We start from the raw sequence: 25,163 nt of genomic DNA, 5'->3' as shown, positions 1-25,163 counted from the left end.
TTCACAATGTGCAGCTGAGATGATGAAAAATTTTTTATTCTTTTCTGCAGTATGCATAAGGAAAGCCAAATTAGATTCTATATTTAAGAATTCTTATTGACCTAAGGCATCATGATTTACAGTATTTCTAATGAGGGTTTTATGAGTACATAATTCCAACATCACACCCACCACAGAAGTGCCCACCTCCTTACTTTCAAGGTCCCCACAGCCTCTCCCTTTCAAATCCCCCACCAACTCAGTTACGTAGATCAATTCTCTTGTACTGCCTTTGACCCTTTGTTGCTGCCTTGCTGTGTAGCTTCAAATCCCACATAAGAGAGTGATCATTCTGTATCTTCACTTTACTTCTAACTTATTTCACTCAGCATAGTATCCTCTAGTACCGTCCACATTGTGGCAAACAGCACAATTTTGTCATTTCTTAGAGCTGCATTGTTTTTAATTGAGTGTATTTACCTCAACACCTTGACCCACTCATCTGTGGTTGGGCATCTTGTTTGTTAAGGAAAACCACATTTGAATCTAGAAGCAACATCATACAGGAATGAAAAAATTCAATGGATAAAAGCCATTTAGTTTAAAAGTAACAAAGCATGCCATGAAAAAGTGGCAACCCCTATAGTTATTAAAGAATCTATGAACATAAATTAATTCAGCAAACATTTATTGAGTGCTCGCTATGTGCAAAGCACAAACACAGATCTTACTTGACTTACAATGGTGTTGCAAAGTTCAAGTAAAATGTGCACTTAATACTACTGGCATCATCGCTTAGCCAAGCTTTATGTCAAATGTGCTTGAAAACTTATGTTGGCCTACAATTGGGCAAAATCATCCATAACAGAGTCTATTTTATAGTAGAGTTGAATAGCTCATGTAATTTACTGAATACTGAACTGGAACTGAAAAAAACAAATTGTATAGTATCTCCTGTTTACCCTTGTAATCACAAGACTGACTGGATGCTATGACTGAAAATGACTGCTCCAGCATCATGGGAGTATTACACCAAAAATCACTAACCTACAAAAAGATCAAAAGTCAAAATGTAAAGTACTCTTTATACTAAATATACATCACTTTTGCACCATCATAAATTTTAAAAAAGTCAGTAAAACCATGGCAACTTGGGGACTGCCTGTATACAATGTATACATACATTGTGAGTTTAACTGCAGTCTTGTGGAAGAACAAATGATTTCACAGACATATACAACACTACTACATGACTGGCACGCATATGGCAGTTCAAAGCACTCAATGATAAGTACAAATCACATATACGAAGTCTCATTTCAGAGATGCAAAACAAAAAAAGAGGAAGGATCCTAAGCATACAAAGCCCTATTACCTTTAACTGTTATGGATACTAGTTTATTAGTAGACAATGTATCAGGTTAAGCCAAGTCACACAGGAAACAAGTCAAAACGAAGTTTTTGACTGTTTATACTCACATGAGTTATATGCATAAACTACATGAGACTCTAAGCTCCATGAGTATGGAGCTGACCATTTTTGCTCACCACTATATACTTGATGCCTAGCTGATAAGTAAACAGTTAATGAGTAAAACATAATAATAAAGTCTCATAGAGCTGTATTTATTAAGCAGTGACAATACAGCATTCAAAAACCTACTGAGAGAAGTAAAAAAAAAAATACCTACTGATGGTACTTTATTAGCAGTCAGTATTCACCTATATTCTAAATATACTATTATTCATCAACTTTAAAACTGTCCATTAAAATTTACCCCCCCATTTAATATCTATTAAATGTTATTAATTGAAGGTGGAAACTTGTTGGTTGTTTTTTTTCAAGTCTTCAGATTATTGTATATTCACAGTGCTGCATAGTTTGTCAACACGAATCTACGTACCACTCAGACTGCTATAAATAGATAATAATCTACTTCCACAATAGAGTTACAGAGTTGCTTTGATCTCACAGGCCTTTCCTCTCTCTCCTCTTTCCCTTGAGGAAAACACAGATGCTTTACATCCTGAAGGAGGTCAATAGCCTCTTATGTTAGAGGAATGTTTATTACTACTATTTTGTTATAGTCTGAAACATACAGGGACTCATATCACTAGTCTATTTTATGTTTTTCAAACTTTCTAATAAAGGAATATCTTATGAAATGGATGAATGACAAGGCAGCAAGGGCAGGCATAAAAGAGAAGCACGAGGAAACAGTCTCTCTAAAAGAGCATGGGTCTAAAGAAAGTCAGTTCACAAAAAAAATTCTTTCAAAAATCTTCTGCTCACTTCTGTGGTCTCTGCAAGACTGAGAGTAAATGCCCAAGGCCAAAAAGAAATGTGCTAGAAAATCAACTCTCTGAAGCAACTAGAATGACCTAATAGAAAAGCTTGCTGAATGGATCTCTGGTGAAGCTGTGAGAATGTCTGTCAACTAAGAGGTTCTTACAACTCACCAGACTGTTATGGGTTAAAGTATTAGTATGCAGTAGCACACGTTCACTCAATCACATCAGACTTTAAAATTCCAAGGTCTGGTCTCTCTTTTACAAGGAATAATATTGGCTTAGAAGGCTGCTCAGAGTCTGCTCCACAAATCTGAGAGACGAGGTTATACCACTTCATTGTCCTTCGCTACTGTACGTCCTCGCTCCCACATATAACTACAAGCCACTTCCTACACTTCATAAACAATATTAAGGAAACTGAGAGAATATTTTCTGTGGACATAACTTTTCTGGAAATAATTATCAGTGATGGAACACAAACTCTTCTTAACAGAATAAAACCTCATTAATTTGAGCTCCACTAATTCAGAATGTGTGCTAAGTCAAATCTCAGCTGACTGGAAAAGCAGGGTCTACTCTGTTAGGCACACCAGGTTTGTAATTAAAAGTTAAGGACTTGATGAAAGAGAAACTCCTTTAAGGACTTTAGAATTAACCATCTTCATGCACTCGAGCATCATGAAAAGCAGGTCTTTGTTTGATTATAGACTGCTAGTCCATTTTGAGTTATGATACTGAAATAAGCAAAAGTATTTTATAATTTTTATTGACTTACCAAAGTTTATAAAAGCTATGTAATTTCAAGTGTTTACTTTAATACCTTTAAACGTGTGTAACTGTCATCATTCCCTCCAACAAAGTTTCAGAATCATTCTAACACGCAAGACTCTTTCGCTCATTCCTCCCAACCCTTTCACCTTTCCTTCTAGTGATCATCATAGTTTTCACAGGATTTTTGTTTCTTATCAGTTGATATGACAAGCATAACTATTTTTAAGATATATATTTCATTCTTTATTGCACATACTTGACCGCTGCAATTATTTTTAGTTTGGGAACATTTACTTCCATTTCAGTGGTCTTAGGTAATCTCATTCATACAAGTTGTGGGCACACTTGGTGACATCTAAGTACAAGTTTTGTAGTAGGCCACAAACATCTCAATCAGAAATATAAATATGTTTCAGAAAGAAAGAAGGTAAGAGAAAGAAATAAAGTTTAGTCACTTACAGTCAGACATAAAGAAGTTACAAAACTCAGGCTACCTGAAGTTACAGCTGGCTGTTAAATAGGGGTAGAGTGGCTAAAGTTTGCATCCCTATAAAGATTATAGGAACTATGCACCAGAACAAACCAAAGAAAATACCAGAGCAATAAGGTCCTTGGGAACCTCTGAGGATGAACTGTTTAGTCATTCCGAAACAAAGATCAAGTGAAAGTTTAACAATGCTGCATCACTTTTCAGAGGTAGCATTCCTGGAGGTTGTTGTTCCTCATACCTCTATACTTTTCTAAGTCAGGTCAACCTATCAGTTCCTGGCTGCACACATTGCCACTGTTATCAGAGCTCACTATTTTCCAAGCTAGCTCTCTTAACACAAGGATAAGTCTGACCATGCTCCTAATTATATTGTAAGCTGTTGGATTCAAACAGATTTCCCTTAAGCATAAAACACACAGAACTAGCACACTGTGGGTGTTCTACTATTTCTCTGTTTGAGGAGATAAGATATGCATGTTTAACATCCAAAATTATAATTCAGTCCAAAAAGATTTTTTAAAAATATAGCTTCAAGATTTCTCTACTTTCCAGAGAATCCTTGAAAACACCAGAACATTCAAACATGTTTGCTTAAGAAAATCTGGGACACTAAAATTGATAGTTATTCCACAAGAATACTGACTGAAATAATCATAGGTCAATGTTCCAACAAAATTGCAGTGATAGCCAATGAATTTCTTAAGACAATTTTTTCTAACTGGTTTGGGGCAAGAAAATCCGTACTTTTAAGAACTAAATGTCTTTATTTATCAGGCTGATCATTTGTGCCATGTCTGTATGGTCAGTATTAAGTGAGAGGAAAAGAACCTACAGTCTAAACATCTTCTAGTTTAGACTGTGGGACCTCTCCCTTTCAATTACTACCCTAGCTTCTAAAACTGGACTGCAACATCACATAGAGGAACTAAACATGGAGATCACAAAAAATTGGCAACAATAAAGTTTCTGAACACGTGCAGACCAAAAATTATTTCAAAATCAAATGTGTAATGAATCCCAGGTGTTCCTGGCAGCCCATTCTCAGGCTGAATTTCTTAGACGAAAAGAGGTCACAAGTGGAAAAAGGTTTCAGAAACCATGTTCTATACCATCAGCAACATCAGCATTTGACTCTATTTACATGTGCTTTTGACATTTAAATTATACTTGTATTGGGAACATATTTAAACAAACACAAGACATAAACCAAGTGCTGGGCAAGAGTGAGGCAGCTCAGAGTTGCTTTAGTTTGGAGGTTTCTATGTAAAAGATCAGAAAAAGAAATATTCGCTACATGGACAAAAGTAAACCAGGATTATTCATTTTCTTGGTAAACATTAACAAACAAATGTAGTCATAATACAAATGGTGCATGTGTCTTAAGTTGTTTCACCATTTAATGCTAGACTATTATAATACTTTTAACGTGGAAATGTTTGAAAATGGTTCTTTTCTTTTCTTTTCGAGCCACACTCAGCTGTGTTCAGGGGTTACTCCTGGCTCTGTTCTCAGGAATTACTCTTTGTGGACTCAGTTATGAGATTCAGAGGATCGACCCTGGGTCATCCACGTACAAGGCAAGCATCCTACCTACTGCTCTCTCTCTAGTCCCAAGGGATAACTTTTGGTGGGACTCAGGGGACCATATGGTATGCCAAGGATCAAAGCCAGGCTGGCCACATGCAAATGTCTGATCTGCAGTACTATCTCTCTGGCCCCTGAATATGGTTCTTTCAACAATGCGTACAAAACCATCCTTTTCTTTTGTTGTTGTTGTTGTTCTTTCCAAATTTTTCTCTCTTTTTTATTAATTGAGTTACCATGAGATACAGTTAGAAAGCTTTCATGTTTGAGTTTCAGTCATACAATGATCGAACACCCATCCCTCTACCAGTGCACATTTTCCACCACCAATGTCTCCAGTATCTCCCCCCACCCCTTCACAACCCCTGCCTCTATGGCACACAATTTCCTCCAAACTCTCTCTCTACTTTCGGGCATTATGGTTTGCAATATAGATACTGAGAGGCTATCACACTTGGTCCTTTATCTACTTTCAGCACACATCTCCCATTCCAAACTATTCCTGTAACCATCATTGACTTAGTGATCCCTTCTCCCCAGCTCATGATACAGGCTTCCAATTATGGACCAATATTTCTGACCCTTGTGTCTACTGTCCTTGGGTGTCAGTCTCATGTTATTTTATATTCCACAAATAAGTGCAGTCATTCTATGTCTGTCCCTCTGTTTCGGACTCATTTCATTTAGCATGATACTCTCCATGACCATCTATGATGATCTACTTACTTCATGTTCTTACCAAAATTTAGTTTTGTTAAAGTATGAATTAAAGTTATTCATAGTTGGGTTTTTGATATACAGTGTTCCATCACCAATTCTGAAACCAGTGTCAACTTGCCTCCACCAGTGTTCCTCTCCTACTGCATCCCCCAGCCCCTGTCTGCCGTCTTGTCAGGCACTTTTAAATATAGCTATTAAAATTTGGGTATTGCGATTTCACTGTTATTATCTTATATGATCCAGCAATTCCACTTGTGGGTATCTATCCCCAGGACAGAAAAACATCCATTCAAAAGGACATATGCACACACCTATTCATTGCAGCACTCTGTACAATAGCTAAGATTTGGAATCAACCTAGATGTCCAACAAAAGATCAGTGGATCATAAAGATGTGGCTTATATACACAACTGAATACTATGCAGCTGTCCTTAAAATGATAAGATTGTGCAATCTGCTGCAACATTGATGAACTGGAAGGTACCTGTTAAATGAAGTAAGCCAGAAGAAGGACAAACACAAGATGATATCTCCCTGTTCTTTGAACTAAGTTTCAGGGCATCTTTTCCTTTCAGAATATACTAATTCAAGCGTATACCTAAAATGTCATCAAAGTCATCATGTGGTACTAGCTGCACTATACACACACTGCTCAAAATTACTGTGTCCCAGCTGATACCTAGAAATATTTTCTTTAGTAATTATTTTCTGTAATTTTTATTTAGTTAATTTATTTTATTTATTTTATTAGTTATTTACAGTTATTTTAAAGAAATTATTTTCTTTAGTAATTACAGTTACTGCAATAGGGACTGAAATCGGACTATGTGGCTTTCACAGTGCTACAAGTTGAGGAAGCCAGTAGGACATGAGGCACTCCTACACATATTTCAGAGAACTCTTGGCTAAAATCACACCAGTTTGAATGGTTCAGAGTTAGGACATCATTCAGTTAAAACAACTCATAAATTGGAATCATATTCACAAAAATCTGGAAAGTTTCCCCCAAAGGAGGAAAGATTACCCCCAAAGTATTGCTAAACAGATGGAAGAGAAATGTTGACTTTTATCATAATACAAAATTTAGTCAGTTTCCAATGTCCAAGACAAATCACAGATGTGTTGTTTACCTTTAAGGACGTCTGGCATCTATTTTAATTCAGCCTTGAAACCCAGACATTCTTGGATGATAAGTACACATAATTAAATTCCATAACAACTGCTCAATGTTTACAAACTTTTATTTTTTTATAAATTTCTAATCTACAAAATGTATATTTGGTTAGAAACAGGAATTTTTAGTGTTCAGCTGTACATGACCAAACATAGAATACTGATATTTCTTCAAGTGAGTGGTGGCTTAAAAACATTTTATAAGCTTTGCTTTGTGATCAAAGAAAACAATGATATTAAGGTTTCATTGCTCTATTTCATTACATGGACATAAAATATTAAGTAGTAATTTAAAATAAACAGCATACTGTCTCTATGCTGAATAAAGGCGACATATATTGTTTTGGGGGTCACACTTTGCATGCTCAGGGGTTACCCTAGTCCTGAGCTCAGGAATTTCTCGGCTCAGAAGACCATTTAAAATGTCAGGGATTGGGGCTGGAGTTATAGCACAGTGGGTAGGGTATTTGTCTTGCACATAGCCAACCCGGGTTCGATTCCCAGCATCCCATATGGTCCCCTGAGCACCGCCAGGAGTAATTCCTGAGTGCACAGCCAGGAGTAACCCCTGAGCATTGCCGGGTGTGACCCAAAAAGAAAAAAAATGTCAGGGATTGAACCCAGTCACCACGAAAAAGGCAAGTCCCATTACCTGCTATATTATCACTCTGGTCCTTGAACTAAGACAACTTTAGTATTTTAAAAAATCCAACTGAGAGAAAAATATAACTCTTTCATGAGCACTGTATCAAATATCTACCTCTTAATAATATCATTGTTCCTATCACATAGAAGGAAACTGTGGAAGCTTTTCTCTTTAATCTTTAATCTCTACATGTTATCTTTAGTCTCTACATGTAGTCCCATCTTGTATTATCAGTAACAAGTCTCTGCTCTGTGTCTCCTTACATTGTTCCTACTACGAATTCAGACTGCTTCTCTCTCTCATTTGGAATTATTAACACTAGGCTTTTAACTATTCGGCCTCACATCTCTATCATTTCCTTTCCATCCTCTGTAATAACAGCCACAGTAATCCCTGATGGTTGTATTACTCTGCCAAAAATCAATGGCATCAAATCAATTTTCATCTAAAAATGCCTTTTAAAAAATCTAGTGCCAGTCTATGATTTTCCTCTCCCACTGTCCTCACTACTGCTCAAAACATAAAAGGTTAGAGTTCTCCCCTAACAACAAATACTATTCTGTTTCCTTGCATTGGGCTCAGAAACCTTTTTTTGACACATAATGAATACTTTCTCCACACCCCCACTTTTCAGTTTTTGGTGGGTTTTATTTTTTGGGAGGGGGGATACATTCTGGCACTACCCAGGGCTTAGTCCTGACTTGCTGTTCAGAGATCCCGCTCAGAGATCATTCCCAGCAGTGCTCAGGGGATATGCAAGTGCCAGGGATCAAACCTGGATTGGCTGCATGCAAGGCAAGGTACTCTCTCTAAAGCCCACCCCATTTCCAGTTTTGAATGTTGAAATTAAGTCGAGAATATCTACCGGGATTCAGCTCCAGTGTCAGATTTTCTGAAAAACTGTTTCTCAGTCAGTTCAACCAGAGCTAATTTCACTCACTTCCAAAATTTAATGCAGCACTATTTACATTCTTCCTTAGAGTTGTATATGTGGAAATCTCCCTTACAAGATTACAAAGCTCATTGAGGGTAGAAATCATGTACTGCTCATCTTTGTAGCTCCCTAGTACCTAGTTCAGTACCTTGCTCAGAGTTAAGTGTTCAATAAATGTAGAATGTAACTGAATAAACCTTATTTCAGCCTGGTGTAACTGAGAAGAGGGACTGTTGGTTTATAATAAATGCTATCTTTACAGCTGTGTTGTAATTACTATGTATTTAGAAAAAATACTTAATGCATCTTTCAATCAAGCTATGGGACTATAGTAACTATTCTAAGCTTGAATTACCTTATTAAGAAAATAAGTAAAATAGCAAGAACACTGAAATCTGTAGTAAAATATTGCTAATGAAAAAAGACTTTTTACAGTAGATCCAGCTGTACAAGTTCTACAAAAACCACAAAGACAGCCTGTCTGCTTTTCCCACAAAATAAAAAGGCCAATATTAAGTATATTAATGAAAACTGCCTAGGAGGCGCAGGGTAGAGTCTTAGTTCTCAATCAGTAGGAGCTTATTGCTGCAGCTGGATTTGGATCTTCTTCCAGTGAAGAGCCAACAAATTCGATCTCACTTAATTTCCAAGTCTGTCCAAACCTCAACTTGGAAGTAGTCTAACTAATGGAATTGTTAGGTACAGTAATTCCCTTATCTTCCTGTAACTCCTTCAAATATCCCTCTTTCACAACTTTTTTTATACCAAATGTTTTATTGAGATAAGCACATTTCTATCAAATGCATATCACATGGCTTTTCTCACTGCAACCAAGCTCTATAGTTATTTGGAGTACTATATTAAATCTTCAAATTGTTTATTCATCATACAATTAATCGTTGTGTACAATTTTATAGGATCACTGACAAGGAGAGCTCTGAATAGTGTGGAAGCCATTCCAGTATTTCCACAGTTGATAACTGAGACAGGATCCTTAGAGATCATATCTCAAAAGGACTTTTGTGTACTTCCTAGAATGTTGCTCAATACCTACCCCAAATATTCTTCCTTGGGAAATAAGGGCAAGGTATTTACACTGAATTCAGGATTTATTTCTACATCAACAATCACTCTATAGGTTTTCAGGACTTTTATCCATCAGAAGAAGCTAATATAATTAGCACTGTAGCACTGTCCTCCCATTGTTCATCGATTTGCTCAAGCGGGCACCAGTAACGTCTCCATTGTGAGACTTGTTGTTACTGTTTTTGGCATACTGAACACGCCACAGGTAGCTTGCCAGGCTTTGCTGTGTGGGAGGGATACTCTCGGTTGCTTGCTGGGCTCTCCTAGAGGGACGGAGGAATCGAACCCAGGTCAGTCTCTTGCAGGACTTTGCTCTGCCCAATATAATTAAGTACATATTAGTAATGGTTAGTGGTACAAGGTGAAAGCATGACTTTGACTTTTCCCCTAGCCCCCCAAAAAATCTCTAGTGATATGGAAAAATGATTTCATTCTCTCTTTTTTTTAATTCTTTTTAAGTTTTATTAGTGAGACACCATGAAGTACAGTTGTAGACTTACAAATTTTTGTGCTTGGATTTCAATTATACAATGATCAAATACCCATCCCTCCACCAGTGCCCATTTCCCACCACCACGGATCCCAGTATCCCTCCCACCCCCCATCCCTCCTATCCCACCCTGCCTCTGTGGCAGGGCATTCCCTTTTGTTCTCTCTCTCCTATTGGGTGTTGTGGTTTGCAAAAGAGGCAATTTTTTGGCTTTTTGGGTCACACTAGACGATGCACAGGAGTTACTGGCTTTGCACTCAGGAATTATTCCTAGTGGTGCTCGGGGGTACCAGATGGGATGCTGGGAATCGAACCCAGACCGGCCGCGTGCAAGGCAAACACCTACCCGCTGTTCTAGTCCCGGAAAAATTATCTCTAATCCACCAACCCAAACGTGTTTTACAACTAGGAACTGTAAGTAAAACTTCATAGAATTGGCTATCTATCTTATGAGAACTTAAAATATGTTACTAGTAGTGCCACTGTGATTAAAACATCTTTCGAAAAACAATTCTTACAAGCAGCTTTCTGGATCCAAATGCTAATTAAGCTGCAACTGTGTGCTACAGGTTATTAAATATAGGACATTAAATATCTCCATATTTTCACGCTATTCCTCTAACTCTTCTCATTTGTAGAATTAGTAAATGCCATTTTCCCTATGGTAGTAAATCATATGTTTCACTTCAACTGTTTCATTTTTATAGAAGTAAATCTTAGAAATTACAACTAAACATCTAAATGAAAACTGACAGCTATAAAGCAAACGAGTAAACAGTTCCTTGCTTTAAAAATTGCAAATAAAAATGCAGACAAAGGAATTCACTTTTGAAACGTAATTTTATTTTCCAATGAGTTCTATTTTTACAGATACTTTCATCTTCAAATTTTACTTCTTTTTAACACTTCTGTTAAATACTTCAGTGTAATAACAGAACTGACTCACTTATTCAGACATTTGTTTTGATCTATGCCTAATCCCCTACAACTACTTAAGAGATGAAAACATTTGAAATACCGATGGGTCAGAAACTTGTGGCTCTACCAACTGAACTGAGGAAGACAATCATGTATGAGACTAAGTAAGAAATATTGTAAAATGCAAGAGAAAACAAGTATGGTAACAGGGGTACCCAAAAGTTGTGGCACTGGGTTTAGGGATATTTGAAAATGGAATGGTTGCTTAACTGCTCATGAATTCCAAATCCCTGTAGAGATATTCAGAGAGAAGCTAGATGTCCATTTCTTGGAAGATTTCCAGAGAGACTGGTATATATGATAGAAGTTGGATGAGATGACTTCTAAGAATCCCATTTTAGCTCTATAGTTCCTTATGAGTATCAATACACATGTGTTTCTTCATTAAGTAGAGCACTTAAACAAGATATCAATCTTGTGTTAACCTTCTTCCTAAAGTGTTCTGGATAAGGACACCTGTCCCTTGGCCCAGTATAACTCCAAATGGCCTTAAACTACCCACTGACTATCAATCAACATCAGTAACTCCTAATGGCTCAATTATACTGGCAGCAAGGAAAGCTAACAAAGTATGCGTTAAGAGAAGCAGACAGGAAGGGAAGAGTAGAAATGGTGGTCAGTATCAAATAAACTTGCTTAAAATGATGAGACTAATTTTTTATTTGCTTTGATATGGCTTGGTAAACTGTGACTGAGGGCAAACGCAAAAGAGAGACAAAGTTAATCATTCTAGTTCAGTGTGTGAAGTGTTAGAGGCCTAAACAAAGCACTATGAGTAACACTGAACAATTTTTCTGAGGACTGTCAAGAAAATTTCATAGTGGAATTAATGAGCAAGCCGAGTCTTAAAGGATGAGTAGGAGTTGACTGAGTGGAAATAGAGAGAGGCACAGTTGGCAGAGAAAATATTCAAAGCCAGAGAGACAAGGAAGACTATTTGTGTGAAATAGCAATAATTGTGGATGGCTAGAGTGTGAGGGTAGGGAGTCCTAGCTGTGTTCGGGCCTCCTATGTTATGTGGGCACTTTGGTGGTGCACTTTTCATACCAATAACATAGATTCTAACACTTGTAACAATGTTACCAAAACACAATGAAAAAAATTTAATTAAAATCAAAGAGATGGGGCAGGGGTACCCAGAGCATGATGGCATTATAAAACAAAACTTTAATCTGAGTGCAATACAGATTTTATGAGATTGATTTCATTTTTGGCAATATAGGTAGATATATGGGAGCGTCCTGCTTCAGATATAATAATAATAGGCAAGTGCTAGGCACCTTGAACACATCAGTGATGTAGAGGCGTGATGTTTGTATATATCTAAACTACAGAGCCATCAATACTGAAACATGGGACCCAAACAACAATAATTAAATATTAAAATGTGCATGCTGAGGAAACAGGGTGGTGAGTGGGAGATAACCTGGGGACACTGGTGAAAGGAAGCTGAGAATGGTGGTGGTATTGGTGTTGGAAAATTATACGCCTGAGGCACTATTATAAATATATTTGTAAATCGTGGGACCAAAATTTTAATAACTGAGAATAGTTCGTTATGCTAGTGGGTGCTTTTTTTGCTCAATCCAGTTAATGGGGCAAATATGCTGTCCTGAGTGATAAAAGATACAAAGACGAAGACACAACTCAGCTACATAGGAGGCCATATAAGCTTAAACAAAACACACCTTAGTGAGTTGATACACGAAACCCAGGAACATCTCAATACACATTACGAATGACAACTTTAAAACACAGCCTTAAAAACACTTTGAAAACGAGATATTATATTTTATTACATACATTTACAAACCTGTAAATTTAACGTAGTCCTCTGCTCACCACTTAAAGAGTTGCTTCAGCTGACTTCATTATTATCTGGGGTGAATTCCATTCTTAGTCACTATCCTCTTTATTAAAGTTGGAGAGGGGAATGAATGATTTCTCTAGGTTTCTCTGAGGAGGATTAACAACTTCTGGTTATTCCAGAGACGGAACTAGAAGTCTTCCTTTTTTTTCCCATTGGACATTTGGGTCTATTGAAACCCAGCCTGTGTTCTTTATTTCACCACCACACCAGAAATATTTTTCCCCAGTGTAACACTAACATTCTTCAGAGAAGTTTTTGGAAAGAAATGAACATTTTTAAAAAACAGTCTCATTTTTTCCCTTTAAAGTCAAAGCAAATTATTATTAGATTATTATATATTACTCATAGTTAAATTGGGGGGTACTCCTAATATACCATATTTTATATCTCTAATCAGTCCCAAACCTTGGAGTGATGCACACGCTCATGCCTGAGTCCTCTTGTAATCAATCAACTCCAAAGGACTTACGGTAGAGGTTCCATCATTTGTCCTACTTCCCCCTCTTTAGAAAAAAAATGCTTAGCGCTCCCTCTCTCTGAAATCTACCTCCCTTAAATGAACAAAACAAAAAGTGCCTTCCAACTGTACTCAAGGCTACTCCTTGGCCCTAGTGATTACCCCAGTGTCCCGAGTGGAATTTGGCCAAGTTTGGGAAACATGGGTCTAGAGTTTGATATGTAGCAAAACAAAGCAAATGGGGAACCAAGAATCTCATTAGCAGTCGAAGTTTAACCAGCACCAGATGATTATTTACTACTCTCCATATGTGACAGAGCTCCGTTCATTTCAAAGGCAAAACCAACTTCTCCAAAGCAAAATAATCCCCTCAGCTAGGGAACAACAGAAAAAGGTCATATTGGAAGAATGATTTAAATTAAAGGCAGTCTGAAGAGTTTAAAAGTAATTTTTTTCCTCTCATCCCCAGTGAGAGTTGAGTTGGAACTTTTCAAATCAGTTTTGTGGACCCCATAAAGCAGTTTTGAAAGCAACTGGGTATAACAACAGGAAGTTGAGTCAGGGCAATCTCTTTAATCAAGCTTCTGAGAAATTTATGTCATGGCTTTTTCTAATCTCTCTCACCACTAGGAGTGACAAAAAATGGCATTTTGTTGAGTCAAGAAAAAATGAGGATTATAAATAGGTAAGATTACATAATAATCTGAATTTTTATGTTTGCTTAATGGTATTTGTATGAAATGGAGTAAAATTAACAAAAACAAGTTTTCTGAAGGAAACCAACTGCAAATTTATACTCTGAATCTTGAGTATTTTCACATTTGGATTTCAAACAAACTGAAAATGTGCATTTGGTATTAACAATAATTAGAATTTCATTCTCAAAAGAACTCACTAAATAATTTTCAATATTAAAAAATTTCTTAGCACCTATAAAATTCTTACTCCAATGGAATTTTTTTGTTTGTGGACCACACTAGCTGTGTTTAGGACTTAATCCTGGCTCTGTGCTTACGGATCACTATGGATACACTTGCGGGGACCATTTTGGGTGTTGGTGATAGAACCAGGGACAACTGCATGCAAGGCAAGCACCATACCAGCTGTACTATATCTTTGACTCTCAACACAAGACATTTTTTTAAAGTTACCATTTGTCAATGCCTATTTTATTAATAATAACATGTTAATTTTCTTTTGTTAAAAAGAGTCCCAGATGATGTACAAGATTTTTATATTGAGCATTTTCTCTTAAAAATGAGAGTGAATATCAAATAAAATCTAGAAGCTGTTTCTTAAGAAAAATATTTATAATGCAAGATCAAGGTCTAAGAATAGAAGTTTAGCTTTTAAAGAACACAAAAATTTTATCAATAATAAAAAGGATTTTTTCCTAAAGGCTACAACACTGGATATCCATATTTGAGAAAATTTAACTTTGGGAAGGATGTAGTTCAACAGTACAGTATTGCCTTTCATTTCTGAGGTCTTACACTTGATTATTGGTACAAAAATTTGGGGGATACCTCAGCTGAGGTGTCACCTTTCCAAATTATTTGGGGTCTGGAGAGATAGCTCAATGGACTGGGGTGCATGTTTTGAATGCAGTGGGTCTGGTTCAGTACTCTATACTGCATGTCCCTACCCTTAGTACTGTCAGGAACAACCCCAACACTGAGTAGATAGTAGGCCCTAAGCATCACCAGGTGTGGTGCCAAAAGCAAAATAAAGTTTGTATGAAAAGCAAATATCACGAAGTGATGCTTTGGTTTTTTGTTTGTTTGTTTTTGATTTTTAAGGGCATTTTTAAAGTATTTTCTCAGTCAGAGATAGTACCAGATGTAAGGCACCTTGCACATCACCAACCCAGTTTCAAACCTCAGCACTCCATAATGTCCCCTGAGCCCTGTCAGTAGTGATCCTTGAACACAGAGCCAGGAACAAGCCCTAACCACATGCAGCTGTGCCAACCCCCCCAAAAAATGTTTCAATGGTCTCTCCCGTGTTCTCTCTTGAACAGATTCCTTTCTTTCTCCACCCCATATTTATTATTTTTTTAATTAGTGAAACACCATGAGGTACAGTTGTAGACTTACAAGTTGTTGTGCTTGGGTTTCAGTTATACAATGATCGAGTACCCATCCCACCACCAGTGCCCATCTCCACCCCCACCAATCCCAGTATCCCTCCCACCCCTCCCATCCCCCATCCCACCCTGCCTCTGTGGCAGGGCACTCCCTTTTGTTCTATCTCTCCTTTTGGGTGCTGTGGTCTGCAGAAGAGACATTGCCACCCCATATTTCTAAGTAAATTTATTTCATAAACATTCATGCTTCACACAAAAGGTATTCTCTCATGATCATAAAATAACTAAAAATGTAATATTAAATGCTGCACAAAAATATCCAATTATTTTGAAGTACCATCAAATTACTAGCAGCATTTCCATTGATTTCATAAGTGCATATAATTTGCAAGGTATTCTAGATATGAATGCTCTATATTGATCATCACTGGTATAATCATATTATTCTTCCAGAATACTAAGATTCAACATATATATTCTTATTTGTAATGACTCAAGTACTTCAGGCACTTGTAAGAAAACCTAGTATTTCTTCTGTAAATGTTGAGATGAATAAAAATATATTGTCAAATGCCTACACATTTATTTTAATAGTGATTTCATACAATAATTTTTTTCTAATTTAGCTTTACAACTTCACTCTATTTTGTCTGAAAAATACACATCTCAAGCAATAATTTTCAGGAAAGAAGATAGGTATCAGTTGACTATACAGAAACAAATGATGATTCATTTTAATAGGACAAGGTGAGAGTTCATCTAAACTATTCACTTTGCGGGGGTTAGGGTTGTGATTGGAACCACCACCTGGCAATGTTCAGGGCTTACTCCTGCCTCTGTGCTCAGGGGTCACTCATAGAGGGGCTCGGGGGACCATGGGGACCAAATGGAGATTAAACCAGGTTATCCATGTGCAGGGAAGAATCCTATCCACCAGCTAGACTATCTCGCAGGCCCTAAACTATTCACTTTTAATTTTCTTCATTTGCCAAGCATCTGGATTATAATTCTACTGGTTCCTGCTACTCTTCGGTGAACCAAGTACTTTCAACACACACATTTAAAATTTTCTATGTTTCTGATGACATTTTTATAGCAATTTCATTTCCCCCTTCAAATTATATGTTTGTACCCTCTCAAAATACTCAACACTCTGTGGTTAGTTTATTAATAATGCCCACAATTTGGATGTTTTTGACCATGTGGTATAAAAACAAACCCTAGAATGGCAAATCATTTATGGTTTTACTCAGAGTGAAACAGGTATGAACCAAATAGTTTTAAGATATGCTTCAGATACATTTATATTTTATTACTAATTCAGAGTGTAGGTGCTAGAGAGACAGTACAGCAGGTTGGCTTTGCACACTGCCAACCCAGGTTGGATCCGCAGCATGTAATATAGTTCCCCGAGCCCTCCAGCAGTGATTTCTGAGTGCAGAGCCAGAAGTAAACATTGAGCACTGCTGGCTGTGGCCCCCAAACAAAACAAAACACAAATACAGAGTTTATCCAATACCACCTTCTTGACCTATCTGACAAAACCCACATTCGACCTAAGACTGTAATTATTTATATAACATTCATCTCTACCAAGGCAAAATTTAGAATAAATTTATTTGAGGAGAAGGGATCCCAAGCTGTGCTCAGGAGGTCTGGGAACCCCACCAGTAATACCTGACCATCTGGATCATCAGTTCTGTTCAAGGACCTAAGGGTGTGGTGGCTATTCACGCCCTGCAGTGTCAGGGATTACCCAGGTTACCTAGGCAGTGCTCAGAAAACCTCCAGTGCCCCACTGCATGGTACTAAGGACTCTCCAGGATTGAAGGCTGTCAATGCTTGCCTGGGAATGAATCTGGATTGGGTGCACACACTAATTGCTATACTACCTATTATTCAGCCCACAGGATTAACTCTTTAAACATGATTAAAGGGAACAAGCTTTAAGGAGCAAAGGAGGAATGTTTATAGACAGATATAAGAGTAACTGGATGAGGAAGGTCTATATCACCCTTGGCCCCAGAGATAGGGAGCAGAAGGAAAGAAGAGTGAAGGGGAAGGAGAGAAGAGAGAGATGAGAAGCAACAGGGGGAGGGGTAAAGGGAACCCAGGTAAACTGGCGATGTTAGGAACTAACAGACCTATATATCCACCCCAAAGAGTCAACAACACCAAAATCATAAGACCCAAACTTTAATAACCAAATTTAAAAGGTTCCTGTAAAGATGGCTGGCTGGAGTTGGATTGGGAGGGTAGGAGAGGGAGTCTGGGAAAGTTGGTGGAGGCAAGCTAACAATGGTAGCAGGACTGGTGATGGAACACAGTATGTCAAAAACCCCAACTATGAATAACTTTGTATTTCATGGTGCTTTAATAAAATAAAATCTTGAAAAAGAAAAAGGTAGGGGGAGGTCAATTTCTTAGTTTACCCTTTTCATTTGGGAGGTCTGGGGGGAACTTTGAGGCCACACCTCAAAGTATTCAGTGGCTATGTTCAGTTTAATGTTCAGGCAGTCCTCCTCACGAATCAAATTCAGGCCTCCTGCATGAAAAGCATGCATGCCAGACTTTTGAGATACCACTTTGCTCCCTTATTATCTCTTTATGACATGGAAAAATAAAGGGATCTAAACTGCAAAAGCTTGTTTTCCGTTTCTCACATCTTCTCACAGCTTTTACAGAGAGTCTTTGCTACAAATTGTGCCTGTGGCTTTTAAAGCAGCAGGGAAATTTCGACTGAACAGCCTGGTGCCCTGGTAGATAGAACTCACCACAATGAATTTCTGTGGCAGTAGGTGTGTCATGAATTGAGACCATACTCTCTAGTTAGGAGCAGGGACTGGCACTTTATCTTAGATTCTCTGTTCAAATTCAACTGGTTAATACTTGCTAAAATGAGGAGTCCAGATTTCTACAGATCACGTTTAGCTGTGCTACACTATTGATAATTTTAAGTAAGGAGCATATAACAATATAGTCTCCAAACTATACCTTAAATTATATGCTTATTAACTGCATACTTTTTCATTTGTTAACTGACATATTGAAATTTACACACTATGCATGTTTTAGGACTCGGGTCATCCTGCTTTATGCAGGTTGTAAATTAGGTAAATTAATTTTTCTTATTAATAGTGTTTTTAATACATCTATTTCTCCAAAAGCATAATTTAGCCAGAAGTATTGCCACAGACAATTTCCAAAAATAGTCTGGCTAAACATCTCCAAAACGAGCTTCTATGACAGTAGGGTACAGTCAGAAGTGACTCATGTACAGCTTTTCTTTTCATAAGAAAAAAAATCAATCAGAGTGATGCTATCATGAAGACTAATAATAAATGGGGGTAGGGGAGACTTGTTTAAACTAACTATTCACAATGAGCCAAGTCTAGCTATCTAAAATAATGAGGAATAAAAATGGTCACCAGGAGGAAGGGAATTATAATTATGCTTCTTACAATGTAAACTCAAACTGCTTTAGAAAATGAACGACTGCAATATTAAATCAGAAAAAGCACACTTGGTCTAACATAAATCTGGCCAGGACCTTTGAAAGCAATAAAATCGCCTTTTAGCTACTTCCTGTATCTCAAAAAGTCTAATATTTAGTGAATCTTGGAAGAAGTCATATTCTTTCCTTCGTTCCCCAGCCAATTTCTCTATCTCCTCACTGATTGCTTCTTTCACCATGATATAAAAGCCTTTCTCAGAATTTCTTTAGCCCTTTGAAATTCATAACACATGTAAACTTTGATGATGGTCACGCTGTTCTCTAGAAAGGGATAAATCTCAGTTGCTAATTTCTCAGAATTAAACAGAGCAACTAAGAAGCGCACTTAAGAATTAAGTACTAGACACTGCCCACAAAGGAGAAGAAATCAAAATCTTTCAAGTGTTGTGATAGACTCCACTCCTGCCTTATGAAATAAGAATACATATATTAATCATTTATATATTCTAGAAAAATAAACAGCAGCTAAAATTTAGGCAAATATATAGACATACACTTTGCTGTGCATTTTAGCTATTGAGGTGTTGAGGTTTGGACCCACATATCACATATGTGAGGCAACCACTCTAGCACCAAGTCACATCCCTAGCTCTTGCAATGCATTTTATTAGCCAAAATTTTAAGGACTCTTACTTGAGATTATCTCTGTTCATCTCTATTAGTCATAATTCTGTGGTTTTAATTTTTTATTTTTGTGTACCAGGAACTGAACCTACCCACCCCCCCACACACAAAGCAAGTATTCTACCATTGAGCTACATCACTAGGCCCAGTCATAACTCTCTTATCTATAAAAGTATCTGAGTATTAGAATTGGAAGGTTATCATACTGAGTGAAAAAATAAGACAGAGGCAGAAGGACAAACAAAAAATGATCCTACTCATGTGATATATAGAGAAACAAATCAGGGGTATAGACAATATCAATTAATAATAAACACTGAACAATGAAATGCAGACCTGAGAGTTGCAGATATGGGAGCAAGAGGTAAGGGGAACAAATAGATTAACTGAAAGTAATACAGGGACATTAGGTGGAGGGTGTGAGTACATGGGTGGTGCTCAGGAAAGTAACAGTATGCACCAAAACCAGAACTGTCAACTAGTAATGGGGGAATAGGTGAGAGGGAAGGAAGTTCTGGCCAGTAGTGACATAGGGACAGGACAGGGGGAGGGTGATAATCACTTTGGTAACAGTGGGCAGTAAGTTTGTACAGCAATACCACAAACTTGAATGCTGCTATAACTCTATTACCTAAAGTAGCGAAGGACAGCGGTACGGTGTTTGTCTTTCACGCGGCCCACATGGCCAATCCGAGTTCGATTCCTCTGACCCTCTCAGAGAGCCCGGCAAGCTACCAAGAGTATCTCACCTGCACAGCAAAGCCTGGCAAGCTCCCCGTGACATATTCGATATGCCAAACACAGTAACAACAAGTCTCATAATGTTACTGGGCCCACTGGAGCAAATCGATGAACAACGGGAGGACAGTGCTATAGTGCAACTAAATAAAAATATTAGCTCTTCATTTAAAAAATGTGAAAATTCTTGTTTGTGGACTATAAAATAACATAATATGAGACTAACATCCAAGGACAGTAGAGATAACAGCCAGGAAGATTGCTCCATAGCTGGAAGCTTGCCTCATGAACTGGGGGAGAAGGCAGCTGAGATAGAGAAGCAATGATGGTTGAAAGGATCACTCGCGATGAGAGATGTGTGCTGAAAGTAGATAAAGGACCAAACACGATGGGCTCTCAGTATCTGTATTGCAAACCATAATACCCAAAAGTAGAGAGAAAGAGGGAACTTGTCTGCCATAGAAGTGGGGGAGGGCTGGGATGGGTGGAGGGGTACTGGGGACATTGGAGGTGGAAAATGTATACTGGTGGAGGGATGGGTGTTCAATCATTGTATGACTGAAACTCAAACATGAAAACTTTGTAACCGTACCTCACTATGATTCAATAAAAAATATGAATAAATAAATAAATAAATAAAAATGTGAAAAGATACCTAAGAGTTGTGAGGACCATGAATACAAAGATCCTCAGCAGTGTCTGATATGTAGTGAGTTTTGTTTTTAAGTGAAGCAGAAAAATTATAGTAAAATGGAGGTAGATAAGAAAAGGTGTTCAAGAGAGAATTCAGATTTCTCCCAAGAGGAAGAAGTTGCACACCCAGAGCAGAGAGATAAGAGCCACTCCCGAGGATGGTGTGATCCTGTTCTTAATAAACAGGAGCTAGTAAGAACAGCAACAGCAGGTGCAAATGCTAAGTGCCAATCAGACTGAAAAATATATTGCAATTTTTAAAAATAACTCCAATTTTAACTCCAAAAAGAATCAACAAAAAGACAATTGTATGTTATAATATTTGGTTTTTTCTCTCTTCCAAATAATTTCATTTTATTATCATATTAAGGAAAAGAAATCACACCAAGAAGTGAAAAAGATCTAGATAAGCATATATATGTTTATACACATATGCACACACAGATACATGCCTCTACAATACCATATATAATTAGAAACTTATATCGAAGAGTGAAACCTGAAGAGCCATAGACTACAATAAGGATAGCCACATATGCAAATGCAGAACAATTTCCAAGTTTGTGTATATGAATAATTCATTCAGAATCTCAGTTGTCAGAATAATTGTTATTCTTCTTGTAGTTACTCTAGGAGACAGATTTACTAGCATAGAAAACTTGGATATTTTCGTCCCTTCTTGTCAGTAGAGTCAAAAACTTTCGTGTTTTCTTTCGGGGGTGCTCAGGGCTTTGTCCTGACTCTGCACTCAGGAATAACATATGGTGGCCCAGGGCCTCATATGGGATGCTGGGGACTGAATCCAATCAGCTGTGCACAAGGCAAACGCCCTATGCACTGTACTATCACTCTGACCCCTTCATGTTTTTGTTAAACCAAACTAAGCTGTTCTACATTTACTAAGAATTTCTAAAATATGTAATATTTGATATTGAATTTCTATCATTGTTTCATTAGAAAACACAAACAGTGTCTTTGTTATCAATTCAGTCTCCCCAACTATAAAGAAACAAATGTTTTATAAAAGACTTGTGTTTCTGAAAATGTGCTCCTTGGAAGACTTGAAGGCATAAGAAACCAGATAAGAAGATAAAAGATTCTGCCCCAGACCTCCCACCCAAACGTGAAGGCTTAAAAAACTGAATTTCTATCTCTTTTAGAGATTCACAAAACTATTCACATAAAAGATTCTGAGAAACCCTTCAGTAAGCAGAGCTGTTTAAATTTGTTTAACTTGTGTTGACAAAATATATATGACCATAGAACTCTATTTTCAAGCAATACCAATTATTCAGTGTTCCTCTTAACAACTTACTTTAGGAAATGCATAATAAATTATGTTTTTCCAAGGCTGTAAACATTCATCTTTAAAAAATGTTTTGATTGAGTCTCTGTGATTTACAATACCATTAATGACTGTTTCACATGTACATAATTTCAACACCACACGCATCACCAGTGTATCCATCTCCCTCCCCTAAGGGTCCCTCAATGCCCCTCTCTTCCAAACACCCCCTTCATCAACTCAGTTATGTAGATCAGTTCTTCTTGTTGTGTTTTGTTGCCTTTGGTCCTTTGTTCCTACCTTATTGTATCTTCAAATCCATCATATGAGAGTGTTTTGTATCTATTCCTTTCCTTCTGATTTCATATTATCCTCTAGCTCTATGCATGTTGCACAAATTCCATGATTTTTTCTTTCTTAGAGCTGCATAGTATTCCACTGTGTATATATACCACAGATTCTTGATCCATTAATCCATAGTTGGTCATTTGCCATTTGACCCTTCTTATTTCTTGTATGCTATTTCATCATCTAAGCACCCACTTTCTAATATCTGTGAAAATTCAAAAATGAATATGACTATCAAATCTTATGCCATTCTGAATTTCACTGTAAGCTAAGAAAACCCTATAGCTGTGAGCTACACATTCAAGTATATTAAGCACAATAATCAGTATTTTATTTATTGATTCAATAAGCTGCATTCATGCAGTTCTATATAACAGTCTGCAACGTTAATCCTAAAACAAAGTGATTATTATACTTCATTCCCAAACATCTCTATAACCTCCCTATTAAGCATATAGAACAAAATGCCATTAATTACAAATTTCATATATCAGAGGAAAAGCACCTTGCTCCCAGGTTATCAGTCATCAGGGACCAATTTCTGTTGAACACACTATGAATAACACAACTATAGGAACTGTATCAGATAATCACCCTAAGATATGAACAAAAACAGGAAATTCTTTTACTAATAGCTTATTATTTAAGGAATTTTCTTCTTTTGAAATAATTTCAGAACATAATTTACCAGAAATCTACACTTGAACAAAAAAATCAGATGGCATGCTAGATAGTTTTTGTGAGTTCAGAAATTAAGAACAGTTTTAAGAACTGTAATGAGGCACTCATTAGTTTGTCATTGTGTTAAATGAAACAAAATAAGTAAGCTACAATTAATTCTGGGTAAAGTGTGAATGTGAATGATTATGCTGCCAGGCTGTGGCATCACAATTTTCCTGGGTTCTTTCTGTAATTTCAAAGTACAGAAAAGTGTAACAAAAAGGTTAGGAAAAGGAGACACCAACAATTTTTTAAAAGCATAACAAAAAAAACACAATGATTGCTCATTGTGGAATAATACATTTTGGTAATAAATGGTCATTGATTTTTAAGTTATAAAAAATGAAATATCTACTAAAAAGGAAAAAACCTCTAAAACATCTAGAACAGAATACATGTAATCACAACATTCTATAACAATACATATAAAATATGTTTTTCTAAAGAGCTAAGATAATGGTCATAGAGAATCATAGAGAAGAAAAATCTCTTAAAAATAGGCAAGAAAGTCAACAATTCAGCAGATGTAAAGAAGTTAAAAAAGCTCAGTTTCAAGTTTTCATAAACTTTTTTAAAATGTAGAAGCAGAGGTAATAAAAAATTAGTCTTCACCTGGTAAGTGTGTACTCCCTGAGTCCTGAATGCAGGTTCATGGCAGAAAAAGTACCTATGCATCCACGCAATCTTTTGTCTCGTCCAATCTTCCATGTTACAAACAGTGGGCTGTAATGGGAAATAAAAACAGGGTAAGTTTATCAATTTAAGCAAGTATTCTGAGTACTTATTATATGCAAGGTTATATGCAAATGTTATGAAAGACCTGACGATCAGCTCTCAAGGTACTCAAGAGTCGAGTCCAACAAGACTTGTCTCACCAAGGCCAACATTATTAGCAGTCCAATTATAAAGATGAGGCAGTCCCATGATTAATACACAATGAGTGAGGAACTCAAACCTAGGCCCATTTGCCTAAAGACACTTAGCTGTAGTAGGAATGAATGCCTAATTATGAATGACTGCCTAATTCATCATTTAAGAAATTTCATTATTGACTTATCTATAAATCTAGTTTAGATAAAGGGTTAAAATCATCTATTTAAAAAAATTTACTGAGACTGGTGATATGGTACAGAGGTTAAGGTGCGTGTCTTGCATACGGCTGACTCCAGATTGACCCCTGATATACATGGTCCCCTGAAGACTGCTGCCAGTGATTTCTGACACAGAGCTGGAAGTAGCCTCTCAGCACCACTGGGTGTGAAACCCTGTGATTTAATAGACATAAGGGGCAAAGTCCTGTGAACAGTGCTATAAGAAGTACAAAGCTGCCAAAAATAGCCTTTGCTTTCTATGAGGCCACAAAGAAAGTAAGTATATTCATAGCTACCTAATAAAACACAAAATGAAATGTGTTATAATGTCCAAAATATCAAAAACTAAACTATTAGAACAAAATTTTATCAATTTTTATCATCTTCAGCTTAGTTCTCCTCCTCACCCCACTCCTACCCCCAGTCATCCACACATAAATGACTAGGGTTTGGAGAGGCAAAAGGCAGCAATAAACAACGAAGTAATATTTGTAATTTTTAAAATATTTTATATAAGATAGCTTCCAATAATCTCTCAAGCATCAAATATCAAATAAAATAAAATGGCACAAAGAAAGTAATGCGAGGGCCAA

The 25,163-nt window shown here is 37.0% G+C and overlaps 2 protein-coding genes across 2 annotated transcripts in view; one reads left to right on the top strand and one right to left on the bottom strand.

Annotated features, from left to right (window-relative positions):
- Window positions 1–25,163, top strand: part of TMEM164 (transmembrane protein 164) — a 544,838-nt gene that overhangs the window by 270,822 nt on the left and 248,853 nt on the right. The gene's annotated exons all lie outside the window — the stretch shown is intronic.
- The window catches only part of AMMECR1 (AMMECR nuclear protein 1), a 143,969-nt gene that overhangs the window by 43,908 nt on the left and 74,898 nt on the right, over window positions 1–25,163 (bottom strand). The window contains exon 2 of the mRNA XM_056125659.1: window positions 24,092–24,202. Coding sequence (XP_055981634.1) covers window positions 24,092–24,202 — 111 coding nt within the window. The remainder of the gene's footprint in view (window positions 1–24,091; window positions 24,203–25,163) is intronic.

This window comes from Sorex fumeus, unplaced genomic scaffold (assembly GCF_029834395.1).
Source record: "Sorex fumeus unplaced genomic scaffold, SorFum_2.1 ptg000058l, whole genome shotgun sequence".
Lineage (NCBI taxonomy): Eukaryota > Metazoa > Chordata > Mammalia > Eulipotyphla > Soricidae > Sorex > Sorex fumeus.
The sequence above is the reverse complement of the archived record's forward strand: the minus strand, read 5'-3'. Positions and strand labels throughout refer to the sequence as shown.